Source organism: Eumetopias jubatus, unplaced genomic scaffold (genome assembly GCF_037043125.1).
Source record: "Eumetopias jubatus isolate StellerSeaLion01/CBP00866 unplaced genomic scaffold, mEumJub1_p1.0 scaffold_8, whole genome shotgun sequence".
NCBI classification, from domain to species: Eukaryota; Metazoa; Chordata; class Mammalia; order Carnivora; family Otariidae; genus Eumetopias; species Eumetopias jubatus.
In genome coordinates this window covers 23578870-23596589 of record NW_028274814.1, presented here as the reverse complement: position 1 = coordinate 23596589, position 17720 = coordinate 23578870, and the positions used below count along the sequence as shown (strand labels likewise).

The 17720-nt window shown below is 42.7% G+C and overlaps 1 protein-coding gene across 3 annotated transcripts in view; it reads left to right on the top strand.

Annotated features, from left to right (window-relative positions):
* The window catches only part of CAMK1D (calcium/calmodulin dependent protein kinase ID), a 428166-nt gene that overhangs the window by 209322 nt on the left and 201124 nt on the right, over positions 1-17720 (top strand). Inside the window, exon 1 of one of the 3 annotated variants that reach the window (XM_028114663.2) lies at positions 15541-15625. The exons of the other annotated variants lie outside the window; for them this stretch is intronic. Within the exon in view, the coding sequence (XP_027970464.1) occupies positions 15597-15625 (29 nt within the window). The 5' untranslated portion in view covers positions 15541-15596. Of the gene's footprint in view, positions 1-15540; positions 15626-17720 lie in introns of those variants that run through there. 3 annotated transcript variants of the gene reach the window in all.

Here is a 17720-nt window from a genome sequence, read left to right as displayed (position 1 = left end):
TGGCTTCTCAGGAACGAAGCTCAGATTTTCATCTCCATTCTTGGTGTGTGGCTTCTCCAACTCAATTTTCTGTTGTTTCTAAACTTAGCAGGAGAGGAAAGGGACATTATGTACTGGCACCCTAAAACCCAGGAGCACTTAGGCAGTGCTTGGCATCCAGTGGTTGACATTTGGATGGCGGTGGTGGCGAAGGACTGAACTTGGAATCAGAGCATCTGGTTCTTAGAGCTGCCATCCATACAAGATGCGTCCTCCCTCATGTCACAAACATGACACCCAAGGCCCAGTATTTCTCATCTGCCTTTGTCATTATCCCTGTGAGCTGGGTCTTCCTAATTAGATGGGGGAACAGACAAACCCTGACTCTTGGTGAATGCTCAGCCAAGCAACTGACTTCACCCAGGGAGCAGCATTGAGTGAGATAATGGGTATGTGGTCGTTCTCCTCTTAAAAGAAGGGAATGCAGTCAAATCTCTGGTGAATTATACTTTGCGGGTCATATCAGGGGCCCCATTCCTGGGCCCCCAACACCAGATTGGTGTGGGAATGTTTTCCGACTGAGCAGAACAGATTTCTAATGAACATTTCTTTTCTTGCATTTCTCTTCCTCCCTCCCTTCTTTCTTCCTTCCTTTTTTCTTTTCCTTCCCTCCCTCCCTTCCTTCCCTGTCACTTTGTCTTTCTCTCTTCCTTCCTTCCCTTCTTCCCTCCCCCCTTTTTCTTTCCTACTGGGTTTTAAAGCCAAGTACAAATTTATCCCCCGCATGTCCCATTCCCTCATTATTGTGAGAATACTCCAGGGCCGAAGGTACAAGAACTTTCTAAGAAACTATCCCACAACATCACTGTAAAGGGTAAAATGCTCTTGAGAATTGTGGGTTTTGTAACTAGAGGAATTCAGAAAACCTCCTAGGCCGTTTAGTGACATGTTAATTTTCCAGGAATATCTCCCCTGCACTGTTCATGTTCACTGAGCATCCCTGAGCACATGCCTCCACCACAGGCACAAGAGCATAAACCTTCCAGCAAATGCCTGGCATGCTCTAATTACCCTGAGGATCCGGAGCAAGTCACAGCTTTGCCGATTGCTCAAATGTACCTTTGCTTTGACAATGAACAGGAGTTCAGACCGAGAGGACACTTTTTATTTTATTTTTGGAGGGAAACTGCGATTTCATAACAAAACAAAACAGATTCACTACAGGTAATACATAGATACTAGTGAATCCATGGAGCCCTTGGAACCAATAGCAGATTTATATAGTTTAAAGTGTTTTGCTATTTGTGTGGAGAGATTCAAGATCGCCAGGTTTTAAGTACCATTTTCTCTTCTTCCATGCTGCATTAATATTTTCACTAAGCCGGTGATAAGAGGGAACCATAAGTTGTGTTGTACAATAAAAATCCAGCCCCACAGGGCCTGAAAAATGGCTGTTGTAAAGAGCCAAGTCAGTCGGAGTTAGGAACTATTCCATTTATTCAACAATGTAATAAACAAATCTTGTGTTGGGATTGCAGAACCTTTACTTATACAAGATACCCTTGGCCCTCCATCTCTCTCATTTTCCCTCAAACATAGGGTAAGTCAAGTTCTTGGGCTTTGCCAACTGGAAAAGGCATTGTGGAGCAATGATTACACGTGTTGGTTCAGCGCCTGCCCTTTGGAGTTCACATCAGTAAGTAATCTTGGGCAAGTTATTTCAGCTCTGCAAGTGTCAAGCGTCTCGTGGGAGAAATCACAGGGTTGGTGTAAAGAGTAAAATGGAATAATCTCTGCAAGGCTCTTGGGACAATGCCTGGTAGCGCATTGCACTTGCCAGTAGCAGCTGTTTATCATTATTATTTTTATTATTGTTGCTCTCCTTCCAAGGTCTGGCATTCCAGGTCCTTGCCCTCCAACGGGGGTAGTGCACAAGTAGACAGACATTCATTTGTGTTGGAGATAAGGTCAGGAGTGTTCTAGAAATGGGCATGTCAGGGAAGACCAGACCAGAGGTGTCCAGGGAGTCTTCCTGGAGGAAGTACCCCAGCTGTGTCTTAAAGGACATATTGCAGTGATCAGGGAGAGAGGCGTGGGGTAACACCAACATTTCAGGGCCAGGTAGGAGAAGCAAATCTTGTAGAGCCTGAGTAAATGTGCTCAGAAAGAAAAGAAAAGTTAACAGAGAGTCCCAGCAGCTAGGCATGAGAAGGGGTTCAAGAAGGCGGACATGGTCACCCATCAGACGCTCTGGAGAGTTCGAGAAAAATTAAAACTAGACAGTGTCAGTTGAATTTTAGGGACAGTGACGTCATTTTGGTCCCCATAAGAGCCATTTTGGGGAAGTGGTAGGGAAGCAGCCCAGTGGTGTGCTGGTGAATGCTTAACAAAGGGCTCTCTTATAGCATCTGCCTCCTTCCCTGGTGGAAAGACTTTCCAACATGGCTGAGTTAAAGCTTGAGGTCACTGGATCTAGACTGGAAAGAGACACTCACAATCTTGACCTCAGCGTCACAGCAGGTGACAAAGCGGAGATGGGCAGCAGGTGGCTTTAAGTCTCAAGTTCAGGGCGCCTGGGTGGCTCAGTTGGTTAAGCGACTGCCTTCAGCTCAGGTCATGATCCTGGAGTCCCGGAATCGAGTCCCGCATCGGGCTCCCTGCTCAGCGGGGAGTCTGCTTCTCCCTCTGACCCTCTTCCCTCTCATGCTTCCTATCTCTCATTCTCTCTCTCTCTCAAATAAATAAATAAAATCTTAAAAAAAAAAAAGTCTCAAGTTCATAAGCTTTCTATAGAATGGATACAAACAAGGGGGTAGTATGTACGTTGCGTCAGCTCAGCTGCCTTTGGTGCATCTTGGTGCTGGCATGTGGCCCCGATCCCTTCTCTCTGGGCACACCCTGGATTCTAGGGTGTCTTCTCCCCATGTTCTCAGCAGAGCCCCTTCTGTCATCTGCCTCTCAGAAAAAGCCTGCTGTCTCTCCCAAATACTAAACATGTCACTGAAAATGGAAGAATGTGCACGTAAGAGTCGGTCCGTCGGTCTCTAACACATTCTGAGGCAGGGTGTGTCCCGATCCACAGACACCAGCCTGCAGGTCCCCTTGGCAGGGATGATCAGCAGTGGAAAGATGACTCAGTCTTTCTTTGTGTGGCAGCCCAGAAGGATGATCGGACTTTGGGCTCAGAAAGCAATCTTTTGATCTTAATCTGGTTTCTCAAGTAGACTTCTCTTACTTGAATGAAAAATACGCTGTCGAACTGACCTCACTTTTTCTATCTACTGGGTTGTTGTAAGTCTCAATTCAAAATTATGCATAAACTTGCTGGCTAATACATCATTTTCCTATGAGTTTGGTTAATAGAATTCAAGACCTGAAAACCCCATGGGGCAATGAAAATAACAGCAAACACTTATAATAAAGCATTTACTACATAGAAGGCACTCTTATAAGTACTTCATATGTAAATCCAAACAAGAACCCTATGAGGTCTCCATTTTATGGATTAGGAACCTGAGACACAGATATATTTAGTAATTTGTCCAGGGTCAAACGAGTATCAGAACCAGGATGTGAATGTAGGCCCTTGGTTCCCAGCGTCCTAACCATACCATATGCTGGCTCTGAACTGGTGAGTTCTAGAACTGAGAATGAGACCCTGAACTGTTGGACCCCATCCAAATGCAGGGAACCTGGAAGATTCCATTTACACTGCAAAACACAAGATCTCTCCCTGTCCCTGGAAGGGGTGCAGCAGAGGCCATTCCGGGGCCCATAAGAGCCTCCTTCCAACATGGAAGCTCTCTGGTCCCCACTCCAGCAGCTGCACTGACCTCGTCTGGTTCCTTTGGTTTCTGGAGACTACTCTGTGATTATTCTGGTCCCAGATACCTGCTTCCTGGTGAGAAGGCTCAACCCCAGCCCTGGATCACACCTCTAGCTACCTGCCCAACTAATGGACCCTACCCTTCCTGTGTTCCTAATTCCCTACGTACATCGGGAGAACGTCACCCAAGTTTGTCGTTGCCCACCTTATCCTGATAATGCCTTATTTCCCCACTTCCCTGGGCACTTTGTGTCTAAGGCTAGACCACTAAGAGGCTAATAAAAAGGGAACTGGGATGCAGCAATTAAAATAAAAAGTTACTCCTCCTAAGACTCTCCTGGCTCTTCAATACCTTCCAAGAAGATGAGAGGCTTTTGCCTTCCACATTCCCTCCTCCTTGGGCCTCCAACAGGTGCCCCTGTGAGTCGCTTTTAGAGAGCTTCAAAACTCTGAGCTGGAGAAGAGATGACAAGTCATCTTCAAGGGCTATGGAGCGGCCTCACCGAAGAACAAAGTAACTCTCGAGGCAGAGGGAAGGAATGTTGTCCCTTGGCACTTTCCTCTGTCTGTGGTCTCAGGTCTAGTTTTAATAATGCGACTTTAATGGTATCCTTGGCTGTATCAGGAAGTTCCGGGAGCAGAGGCAAGAGACAGATGGAGTTTCCCCCAGTCGTCCTAGTAGAGGGAGAAGATCTTTGCAGAGAGAGAAAGGTAGCCTTATCCCTCTCCTGGTGCAGCCTGGGCAGGTCCATGTCGTTCTTCGACATTTAGTGTCATTACCTATACAATGGAAGGCTGAAGTGCTGTGCTTCCAAAACACTAATACACTGAGAATTTTCATGATTTCGTTGACAGAGAATTCTATAGAGACTTTTATTGTGAGCATTGGTGTACTTTTAAAATTCAGATCAGTCTAGTCATGGCGCATGAGTCCTATAAGGCAAATGCATGACAGCAATTTATTGTGGAGACAGTATCTGTAGGGGCTCTGATTACCAAATGGGATGAATGTCCCCACTTCCACTCAAGACCTGACTAGATGGCGTGGCATGGTGCCTCCGTCCTTGAGGACTGGATTAGGGGTAGGTAAAACCGGTGGTTGAACACCCACTTTCCCCCTACAGTTTATATATGATTCATCTCAGCCTTCTTAAAGGACTCAGTTTTCAGCATCTTTAAGCCCTTCCTCTAGCAACCTCAAGGCTTTGGGAAACTTTTAAAAAGCTCTTTCTGCAGACAAGGGTTGGGGAATCCATATGCAGAAAAGTCTCCCTTGCAAACTGGTCTCTAGGGGTGACAGGTGGCTCCCGAGCCTGGGCGGCTGGTACTCCTGATAGCAGCCCGCTTGGTGGGAATGTCAGGGCCATGGCCATCGTACGAGATGATGGAGAGCTGTAAAGAACTCAGGGCAGTGTTGATCAGAATCCTGATCTGCATTTCCATCAGCTGAAATGTGTGAAGTGGCCTTGGAAACCATGAACCTTTTCTGTTTTGAAACTTTAGAATCCATTTCAGCACTTTCAACCGTATGGTTGTGGAGGGTCAAAGGGAATTTTTTTCTTTTTTTCTTTTTTTAAAGATTCATTCATTTTTTTTTTTTTTTTGAGAGAGAGAGAGAGAGAGCGTGCAAGCAGGGACAGAGGGAGAGGGAGAGAGACACTTAAGCAGACTCCCTGCTAAGCGGGGAGCCCAACGTGGGGCTAGATCCCAGGACCCTGAGATCATGACCTGAACCAAAACCAAGAGCTGGGACGCTTAACTGACTGCACCACCCAGGCATGATGACCACTTAGCTTTGTGAACTCTCTTTCTTCTAAAACGACTGGTTATGTCTTATTTTTTTAAAAGGATTAAAAAGTAAATAAAGTGAAAAGCCATTAGAAGCATGGTAAGATTTAAGGGCATTGACCTAAACTAAACTGAAGCTAAAGGCATATATTTTACTTATTTTATTCCTCTGTTACTTCTATTTTCGGCTTGGATATGTGACCCTACTTGTGAAGTTGTGGAATCATTGGTTCATAAAAACATCAGATGAAAAGTTCCTAGACCGCCATCTGAGTAACACCCTCCAATGTCGGGATATTATCTGTCAAGTCATGGGCAGGACGGTGGAGGGGTTACTACCTTACAAGGCAGTGCCCTTTATTGGGACAATTTAACTATTAGGAAATGGATTCTTATGTCTGAATCTCCGGCTTTGTAGACTCCTCCCATTGCTACTATGTAATAATGCTGACAGTGATGGATCATTTTATTGAGTCCTGTCTATGGGTCAAGTGCTCTGCGTAGGACTTTGTGTACCAGCTCATTTAATCTTTGTAAGACTTTTTCAAGGTAAACCATAAGATCCCTGTTTTACAGGGAAGAAAACCGAGAGGCAAAAAGGAAAATGTGTCTTGCCCAGTAAGCTCGGGAGGCTGATTCCAGAATCCGTGCTGGAACTCCGGGTTCTTCTGCCTCCTTTGCTTTCCCCCGCACCTTTCACACCACTCCCTTCGTCCCCTTCGTTCCCCCATCAAATGTATTATTCCACACCCCTGGCCCATCTCCTAATGTGTTTGGTTTAGAAATATCGCAGGAGTCAACTCCCAGTACTTCAAAGGTGAGCCGATCTTTCCAGCAAACGTACGATGGGACCTCTCCTTGCCATTTCTGGAGCAAGGGTTGGAGTGGTCCAAGAATCACACTTTTTTGGCAGCCACATCGCATTTTTGTCTTATTTGAGTTTGTTTTCAACTGAAACCCACAGGATCTCCCCCACCACACACATAGGCTCTGTCCATGTACAGCTAAGGGAGGCAGTTAGGGCATGGTTGGCGGGCTGGGCTGCCTCAGTTCTCGTACCACTTAGTAGCCGTGTCCCCTTGAGCCGTGGTTTGACCTCTGTGTGTCCCAGTTCCCTCCTCTGTAAAGTGGCATCATAATAGTACTTATTAGCTCACTGGGTTGTGAAAATTGAATTAATTAATACTTGTAGGCATTTAGCACAGAGTTTGGCATGTAGCAATAAATGTCATTGTTCTTGTCATGCCCAAACTGTTGCTCTCAGATCAGTGATGAAAATATTAAACTGTGGATTTACATTATATATACACTCAATGAGAGCATATTCAATCGTATGCACCTCTCTTTCATGTGATTAAAAACACTGTAAAGTGGGGCGCCTGGGTGGCTCTGTCGGTTAAGCAGGTTAAGCATCTGCCTTCGGCTCAGATCATGATCTCAGGGTCCTGGGATCGATCCCTGCATCTGGCTCCCTGCTTTGTGAGTCAGCGGGGAGTCTGCTTCTCCTTCATCCCTGGCACCCGCCCCTGCTCATTCTCTCTCAAATAAATAAAATCTTTTAAAAAATACTGTAAAGTTATTTTTTTTAAAGATTTTATTTATTTGACAGAGAGAGAGAGAGAGAGAGAGAGAGAGAGAGAGACAGCCGGAGAGGGAACACAAGCAGGGGGAGTGGGAGAGGGAGAAGCAGGCTTCCCGCCGAGCAGGGAGCCCGATGCGGGGCTGGATCCTAAGACCCTGGGATCATGACCTGAGCTGAAGGCAGACACTTAACCGACAGAGCCACCCAGGCTCCCTGTAAAGTTATTTTTTGTATATAGTGAGTCCTCTCTATTATGCAATACCTATAGTTTTATATATTACTAAGTTCTAAATATGTATTGGTATATTGGGCTAGATATATAAAAATATGTGCACCATACTTTATGGGCAATTTAAAGAATTTCCAAGGGAAATTTTGACTACCATAAACATAATTTTTTGCCTTTCTGGCTGACTTTAGACTAATTTGAACGGAGCCTATGTGGAGAGGTCTGTGATAAACCGCTGGGACCCTCCATCCTGCCTTCCCGAAAGTGACTAGTCGCCACCCACTTGCATACTCCTCCTTCCCCATAGAGCCCATTCGCCATGCAGAAACCAACATGCAAGTGCCCCAGGGCTACATCCTGTTAAAAAATACAGGAAAGCAGTTGTGTCTCATGTCCTCTGATTCTTTGAGTGGCGGCCAGACCACCATTACGTTAGAAACTGCTGACCAGGAAGAATCAGCAGAAAGTCTCCGATCTTAAAAGAAAGCCATGTGCCCAAATAATTACAACGTAGCATGGTGAGAGAAACACATTCCTGACTAATCACCCATGCCACGGGCAATCGAACCTGGGTGTTCTCAGGGGAGGCAGCATTTGAGGTGAGTTTTAAGGGTTGGTAGAAGGAGCTGGGAGGGAGGACTGAGAAGGAGGGGCCTATAGAAAGCCCGAGAACCTGGAAGAGTATTAGGGGTGAGCCAGGAGTCTGTGACTGGCAGGTTGGAGGGAGGAGGCAGAATGGGACCAGGCATGAAGTTCTCAGGTGATCGAGAGCCTTGAATAGTTAGAAGCAGAAGCAGCTCAACTCACTGCTTTTGACTCTTATGGGGTTCTTCAGTTTTTATATTCCATTGCAATCTAAATATGGAAATATATTTGAGTAATTAATTCCATCAAGTGTAGTTTCTAGAAGAGAATTGTTCAAGTTCTTTGCCCCTCTTTGGAAATGGAACCGAGGAAAGGAATGTGTGTGTGTGTGTGTGTGTGTGTGTGTGTGTGTGTGTGTGTGTGTTTAATATATAGTTAAAAACTGGTAAGGAAATACAAAGAAATGAAATTGGTTTTCATGTTAAGGAAGTAGGATTATGGGCAAACAAATATTATATTTCTTATAGAATGTTTTGAAATTGAGTGACTAACAGAACTTTTAATTATCTTGACAAATAATTACACAGGTAGTGATGTTTCTGGTTCTCCAGACTATTCGACATCCTTTCTATGTGTTAGCTCATTTAATTCTCAAATCAGCCCCTGTTTTTACCCACCCATCACAGAAAAACCCAGGGGACAGACAGGGCAAATATCTTGACTGAAGCTTGACGGTGAGGGAGTGGAGGAACCAGGGTGGGGACCCAGGCAAATGTGCCTCCTGAGTCCACACCCTTAGCCACTAAGTCATATGACACCCACTTCATTGTATTTTTTAAGTAAATTGCCTGTGTGTTTTGGGGGCAGGGCAGGGAGAAGGGGTGGCAGGAGATTTAGCTCTGGGATTGCTTTCTTAGTGTTTGGCCATGTCTAGTCACAGGAGCTCAAGACATCTTATAATCATCCAAGCACTTTACACCATGAGCATCTCATACACCAGGTGAGATTTTTCCCCTCAAGGACACACGTGGCCAATGGGATTTAGAATAGTTTATTAGTTGAAAATGCACTTATGCTTTGCAATACAGTTACTGGTGCACCAAAGGAAACACGATTTTTAAGCCTTCTAACTGATTAATTGGTGCTATTATTTCATTTAAAAAAAAATTTTTCCCCCCACAGTGACCAAAGCAATGTGTGTTCATAGGAGACAAATTAGGAAAAGTGTAACAGCAGAAAGGGGAAAAACATTCCGAATCCCACATTCCAGAAATCCCTGCTGTTGACATTGGCATCATCAATGTTAGGGATTACCAGTCACCATTTTTCCTATTCCAGAATATATTAATTAGCCTCAGCCTTTACTTGGAGTGGGAGAATGAGCCACTGTGTGACAGGCAGGAAGGGGTGCTCTGATGTGCGGAAAAGGAGGAAGCCCATGGCATGGCAATTTGTATTTCCTGCATGTGGAAGAGCTGTTCATTAACTTCAAGGAAACAAGTAATTTTCCATCCCATCCGCCATCTAGGTTCTGACCACGGAGACCAAATGCAAAGGACCCCGAGTGGCGCACACACCCTTCCTTCAGCTTTTCCAGATGCTGAGATTCCAACCGCATTATTTTCACTCCTCCAGGTTGTGTGTCTCTGATTCACCAGCGATAAAAATATTGAAGGTTCAGGAGAAACAGAAATGAGAAGCACATACTAGGGGCACTGAGATGCTGCTTCCAATGGCGACGTTCTTGAAATCCTCCTAGTGACTTTGCAAAAAGGAAGAGGGAGCAATAGGTGTTTTACAAAATATTGATTTTGTGGTATAACATCTGTAACTGGAATAGAGTAGTTCATATTTATTTTGAAATGACAATTCACAGTGGTCTCTTTAGCTCCTGCCTCTCCCATGTGGTCTGGGGTGGAACACTATCATTATGTACATAATTCCTTATTTATTTTGGATGCAATTCGTATTTGTTTCAGACCCAAGTATTGAGGGGTGACTTAAGTATATCGTCTAAGTCTGTAGCTTGTCAGCAACAGCGGATTCCAGGCTCTTCCTTGTCTTTTTTTGTTTTTTAAAAATCTTCATCATCTTTGACCTCTGTTCTTCCTGTCCACTGGTACCCACCATAACGGATTTGATCTCTCTCTTTAAAACATGAGCATCCTCCTCAAATTCGTCGTTTTGTGGGTGTAGGTGTGTGTGAGTGAATTTGTGTTTTTATTGTTTTGGTTTTTCTTAAGTTTATTTATTTATTTTTTAGTAATCTCAACTCCCAACATGGGGCTTGAACTCATGACCCCGAGATGAAGAGTCGCACGCCCTTCTGACTCAGTCAGCCAGGCGTGCCGAGTTTGTGTTTTTATTTTCATGAGTGGTATTCTTAAATAAACCCTATTCTGTGTCTTACTATTTTTAATTCACACTGTTTCTAACATCTGGCCATGTGACTGTATTTCCCTCCAGTTCATTGATTTTAGCAGCTTTCGCTCCATTCTACTCTCCATCTCCCTAGAGATGGGTGTGTGGGTTGCCCTGCCCCCCTGCCTCCATGAAGAGTATCGTAACGCTTACCCTTGTACCAGCCCCTTCTTGGACTTGGAGGGGAATTTCCTCAGGCCTTATATTCAAGAGAAGGCATTTCATTAAGGATTGCCAGATTATTCTATTTTATAGCAAGTACTTATTGAACACTATATGTGTGTATCACATTATCCTTGGTGTCAAGAGGGATTCATGAGAAAAAAAACAGAGGACTATGTTCTCAAGAAGCTTAAAACTCGTGGAAAGAAAGTAACAATAAAGAGAATATATAAGTCATCATACAAATAGTTATCCTTCTTTTTTTTCTTTTTCTTTTTTTAGTAGGCTGCAATGTGGAGTGCAATGCAGGGCTTGAACTCACGACCCTGAGATCAAGACATGAGCTGAGTTCAAGAGTCAGATGTTTAGCTGACTGAGCCACCCAGGTGCCCTACAAATAGTTATCATTTATTGATGATTTGCTATGTGGCAGGTATTTACATGCATCACCTCAGTCCTCATAACTTTATGAGTGTGTAGTATTCACTCCATTTTACTGTTAAAGAAAAAGCAGTTCAGAGTGGTTAAGTAAGTTGCCCAAGGATGCACAGCAAGAATGATGGTGGTGTTGGGGTTCTAAATCCAGGTTTCTTTGCTCATGCCGAAATCTGTGCTTTCACTACTATGTAGTACTACCTCCCAAGATGAGATGCTGATTTTTAAAGAAATTATTGAGTCTTGGCCTATAGCAGGTGCTCAGTAAATACTTTTGAATTATTGATTGAAATAATAGGGGCTAGTATTGTTTGACTAAAATCTGCTAAACTCTTTTTTTTTTTAAAAAGGCTTTATTTATTTATTTATTTGACAGAGAGAGACACAGTGAGAGAGGGAACACAAGCAGGAGGAGTGGGAGAGGGAGAAACAGGCTTCCCGCTGAGCAGGGAGCCCTATGTGGGTCTTGATCCCAGGACCCTGGGATCATGACCTGAGCCGAAGGCAGATGCTTAACGACTGAGCCACCCAGGCACCCCTGCTAAACTCTCTTTAAATATTTACTATATAGTAAACTCTTCAAATATCACAGTAATTTTATGAGGTTGGTGTTATTATTACTATTATCTCTGTTTTACTCCTGAGGAAACTGAGGCATAGATAGGCATGGAATAACTTGACCAAATTCACACAGAGATGGATTTTTAAAAAACGCAAACATTTTATTTGAGATTATTATAGATTCAAATGCAATTGCAAGAAATAATACAGAGAGATCTCATGAATCCTTTACCCAGTTTCTACCAGTGGTAACATCTTGTAAAACTGAAGTACAATGTCACAATCAGGATATTGACAAGGATACAGTCAAGATACAGAAGGTTCCAGCATCCCTCATCTGTGGGCTTTTGTAACATACTCAAGTTTTTTCTGCTCCCAGCCCCTCCTTAACTGCTGGCAACCTGGAACTTGTTCTCTGTTTCTTTCTTTTTTTTTTTTTTTTAAGATTTTATTTATTTATTTGAGACGAGAGAGAGAGAGAGAGCGAGAGCGAGAGAGCATATGAGCCAGGGGAGGGGCACAAAAAGGGGGAGAAGCAGACTCCCCGCTGAGCAGGGAGCCCGACCTGGGGCTCCATCCCAGGACCCAAGGAGATCATAACCTGAGCCCAAGGCAGATGCTTAACTGACTGAGCCACCCAGGGGCCCCTGTTCTCTGTTTTTATAGTTTTATTTTTAAAATAATGTGAAATTATACATGTGCTTAACATGTATTTATATACATAAATTAACATTATAATGTTATACATACATATGTAACCTTGGGATTGTCTTTGTCCCTCAACTATCTCTGGGAATTCTTTCAGGTTGTAGCATGTATCAGTAGTTCATTCCATTTTATTGCTGAGAAGTATTACGTGGAATGGGTGGACCAGTTTATTTAACTACTCACCAGTTGAAGGACATCTGGCTTGTTTCCATTTTTTAAGCTATTAAAAATAAAGCTGCTATAAACTTCTGTGTACAGGTTTTTGAGTGAACATAAATTTTTATTTCTCTGGGATAAATGCCCAGAAGTTCAATTGCTGGGTTATATAGTGGTTACATGTTTGGTTTTTAAGAAATTGCCAAACTGTTTCCCAGAGTAGGTGTACCATTTTACATTCCCACCAGCAATGTATGAGTGATCCAGTGTCTTTGCATTGCCGGCATTTGATGATGTCACTGTTTTTTATTTTAGCCATCCTGATAGGTGTGTAATGGTATCTTATTGTGGTTTTAATTTGTATTTCTCTAATGACCAACATGTCAAGCATGTTTTCATGTGTATTTTCACCATCTTTTTACTTCTTAGGTGAAATGTTGCTTTGTGCCCATGTTCTGTTTGGATTGGTTGCTTTTTTAGTGTTGAGTTTTGGAAGTTCTTTATATAGTCCGAGTATATAGTATATAGTCTGAGTATAGTAGTCCTTTGTTGGATATGTGGTTTGCAAATAGTTTCTCCACTCTGTAACTTGTCTTTTCATCCTCCTAACAAGGTCTTTTACAAAGCAAAAGTTTTTAATTTTGATGAAGTCTAATTTATCACATTTTTTTCTAAATCTGTCATACTTTTGTCAAGCCTAAAAGTCTTTGCCTAGACTTAGATCCTAAAAATTTTCTACTGTCTTTTTTCCCCCTAAAAGTTCTATAGTTTTAACCTTTACTCTTAACCTCGTGATCCATTTTGGGTTAATTTTTGTATAAGATGTGAGACTTAGATCAGGGTTTTTGTTGTTGTTGCCTATTGCTTCAATATTTTTGCCTTTTGCTCCAATTGCCTGAGCTCCATGTGTTAAAAAGGCTTTCTTCATTGAATTGCTTTTGCAGCTTTCCCAAAAATCAGTTGGGTATATATAGCTGGGTTTATTTCTGCATTCTCCGTACTATTCCATTGGTCTACATGTCCGCTGCCCTTTCAGTACCACACTTTTGGTTACTGTAGCTAGATAGTAAGTCTTTCAAGTGACGTTACTCCTCCCACTTCTTTTTCAAAATGACTTTAGCTGTATCCTCATTTTTTTTTTTGCTGTTTTACATATAGATATTAGAACAACCTTGTTTCCACTCACAAAAAATCATGCTGTGATTTTGAGAGGCATAACTTGGTATATTGATTTAGGGAGAATTGACATCTTTGCCATGTTGAACTTGCCAGTCTATGAACATGGTATGTGTCTCCATTTCTTTAATCAGGACTGTGTACTTTACATTATATCAGTCCTGCACATGTTTGGTTAGATTTTTACCAAAGTACTTTTTTTTTTTTGAGGGACTGTAGATGGTATTATATTTTAAATATTGGTGTTCATGTGTTCACTGCTAGTATGCAGAACTACAATTGACTTTTGCAGGTTTTTCTTGCATCCTGAGATCTTGCTGAACTCACTTATTAGTTCTAAAAGTTGTTGTTGTTGTTACTGGACATTTTTGTATTACCTTATGAGACTTTAGATATTATTCAAACCTCCTATTTTATTTTTTAAAATGATTGATTTATTTGAGAGAGAAAGAGAGAGCCACTAGTGGGGGTGGGAAGGGACAGAGGAAGAGGGAGAAGCAGGCTCCCCGTTGAGCAGGGAGCCCAATGCTGGGCTCAATGCAGGACCCCAAGATCATGACCTGAGCCAAGGGCAGACGCTTAACCAACTGAGGCACCCTCAAACCTTCTATTTTAGATGGCTTTGCTGACACTACTCTAGCAGGTGAAGGGGGTGAGTGCCACCTGATTACTGCCAAATGGAAGGAGATAGAGGTCCAGGTTCACCACTACGTTTCCTTCTTGGGGGTGGAGGGGTGGGGGTGAGGGTGGCTACCATTATTGTCAGGTAAGGACAGAAGTATAGCCTACCTCTGTGGTTTCCATTGACACTGCAGGGAAGATGGGGGCAAAGGATGGATGCAGCCCTTATTACTAGCCAGTGGAGATGAAAGTCTCAGCTCCTTTCCTGGCCTTCTTTGAGTACTTGGCGAAGGTGTTGGGGGACCTTGGTATAGCCTCACAAGGTTACAAGTCTAGGCTCCCCCCTTGACCTTTGCTGGTATGGGTGATGACGGGCCACAAGTTTTATCTGCACCATTTAGCTGTAGTCAAGTGGTTATGGTCTAAAAGTTTTGTCTTGCTAGCTTGCCCCCAACCTGGTCTTTTGGCTAGAGAAAAAGCAGGGTTTGTTGGGGCTTTTTTTGGTCTGCACCCATTGGTGTTTCTGGGATGCCATTTTTTCCAGCGCCAAATCTGGGATATATGAGGCATAGAGAAAAGCCAGGGAGTGCACCGCCATGCTGTGCCTCAGATCCTGAGGTGTCTAGCTAGTCTGTCTTTTCCCTTCCACCTTGCAGCATCTTTTTATGTCTAATGCCTAGGGTTTCCACTTGTATCTAGCAGGAAGAATAGGAAAAATAGGTCTATTCCTTTCTCCTGCAAGGGGGGTGGTGGACAGCTGGATTTTGAACCCCATCAGTTTGGCACCTGGGCCCTTCTGCCTAAACAGCCTACTCTAGGGAAAGGAGAGAGAAGCACGGCTTGAGTGGTCAGGGAAGTATTTGAGTTGGCCAGAAGCTTAGGTTTTGTAGAAGCTAAAGTGGAAGGCCATTTTTCTTCCTGAAATAGCCCAAGTAGAAGGGGGGGAAGGAGTAAGGTGTGTAAGCAGGAAGGAACCTGGCCCACAGCAATGAGGGCTGTATGGGGACAGGCACCATCAGGGTGCTGCATTAGGCTGGAAAGGTCCTTGCTTTAGAGATGACAAACCCAAGATGGCAGTAGCCAAAATGTGCCTTCCCCCCTCCTTTTTAAAAGATTTTATTTATATATTTGAGAGAGAGAGAGCGAGAGAGCACAAGGGAGGAGGGGCAGAGGCAGAGGGAGAAGCAGACTGGATCATGGCCTGAGCTGAAAGCAGATGCTTGACTGACCCGAGCCACCCAGGCGCCCCCTACCCCCTTCCTTCCTTTTATATAGGAGAGCCCATCTCATTTAGAAAAACAAATCTCTTGGTCCAGGTGAGGTCGGTTCAGCTGGTAGTCATTTCTGCTAAGAGGTGAGAGCGACAGATGGTTGCTCTCCATTTATCTGGAACCCCGTAAGTCTTAACTTCTTCATCATGCTCCTTTTATGGTTGTAAGAATTAAATGGCATATGAGGTAAAGTATCTGCATGACCCTGGTTGCCAGAACTTTCCTTACCTTTGCCCATGACTCCCTGCATGCTGGCATATGCTCTGCTTCAACTCTCTCTCACCTCCTGGAAATCTGTGAGGGGCTAGCTTTCTAATTGCTTGGATTCAGTTATGTCAAATTATAGTAGAATCGGTAGATGTCTTTGCTTGAGGTTTTAACGATTTGCCAAGATTACATGTGGGCATGTCTGGGATAAAAGTCACATTACAGTTAAGTCTGGACTTCTTGTAGAAATTAGGCTGGAGTCCCATATTTTTATGATATTAGATCTGTAGGAATCTTAGAGATCATCCAGTCTAATCCTTTCTACTCAATTTTTGTTGTTGGTGAGTTTTTCATAGGAAAACTAATATACATTTATTATAACACGTAAGTGACTCAGAAGTATATGTGGAAAAAGTTACTAATCTACTGCACCACCTCTGTAATCTTTAATTCCTCTCTTCTGAAGTAGCTAATGTTAACATTTTTGTTGTTCACCATTCTTTACTTTTCTTTATACTCATAAATTCCTCTACCTATATCGTTAGTTTTTGTTTTTAAATGAAAGCTATTTCATACTCATATTATACCAAAATCAGCTTTCTGCACTTAACAGTATGTCATAAACATTCTTGTGGGTCTTTACGTTATTTTAGAATTTAACTTTACTTTTGGCAAAGCAAGACACTTGTACATAGTTTTAAAAATCAATAGTAACACTAGACTTTAACTGAATAATAGCAGCCATTTGCCCCAGTGTTCCCTATTCTTGGGTGCTCTCTTCACAGACACACTTCAGACCCCTTAAACTGTTTCCTCTGGCATTTACCTCCAAATTTCTAAACAACATGTTTCTATTACTCTTCTGTGAGTCGTCTGTTTTAGAACATCATCTAGTGATGTCATACTAACAAGAGGATTTAGCGTTTTTATCTAACCACAAAAAAACAGATATGCTCACACACATATAGACACACACACATGTCTTAAATGATTAGTGCTTACATTATGTGACTGTGTAAATAATATTCACAGCAAAATCATAGAGTTGCATTAGGATTACATTTTCTTTCTTGTACTTTTTTTTTGCTTCCCTTGGACTTAATAATTACCTTGTTTATCTTTTTCATTTTAATGACCTCTGTTAGAACTTAATTTATATACAATAAAATGCATCCCTTTAAAGCATTTAAGATTCTGTGAGTTTTTGACTTGTGTGTACATCCAGATAATCACCAGCCCAATCAAAATAGAGAATATTTCCATAGCCTCAAAAAAGAACATGCCCAGTGTCCCTTCCCAGTTAATCCCCTTCACCTTCTGTCTCAGGCAACCGCTGATTTGAGTTTTGTTTTTTTTTTTAATTTTTAGTTTTTTTCACTATAAATTATTATTATTATTTTTAAAGTAGGCTCTATGCCCTTGGGGTGCCCGGGTGGCTCAGTTGGTTAAGCATCCACCTTCGGCTCAGGTCATGATCCCACGGTCTTGGGATCGAGCCCTGCATTGGGAGTCCCTGCTCAGCGGGGAGTCTGCTTCTCCCTCTCTCTACCCCTCCTCCCCGCTTGTGCTCTCTCTCTCAAATATATAAATAAAATCTTTAAAAAACCGTAGGCTCTATGCCCAGTGTGGGGCTTGAACTCACAACCCCGAGATTAAGAGCTGCATGTTCTACCGACTGAGCCAGCCAGGCGCCTCCACTATAAATTATTTTTGCTTGTTCTAGAACTTAATGTAAATGAAATCATACAGCATGTACTCTTTTTGTTTGGTGTCTTTCCCTCAGCATAATGTTATTGAGCTTCTTTCGTGCTACTGTATTTGTTCTTTACTGCTGGCTAGTATTCTATTGTATAAACATACCACACAGTGTTTATCCATTCACTTGTTGATGAACATTTGGGTTCTTTCCAGTTTGGGGCTATTATATTAAAGCCATTATAAACATTTGTGTTCAAATCTTTGTGTAGATGTGTTTTCACTTTTCTGGGGTAAATCTTTAGGAGGGGCACAACT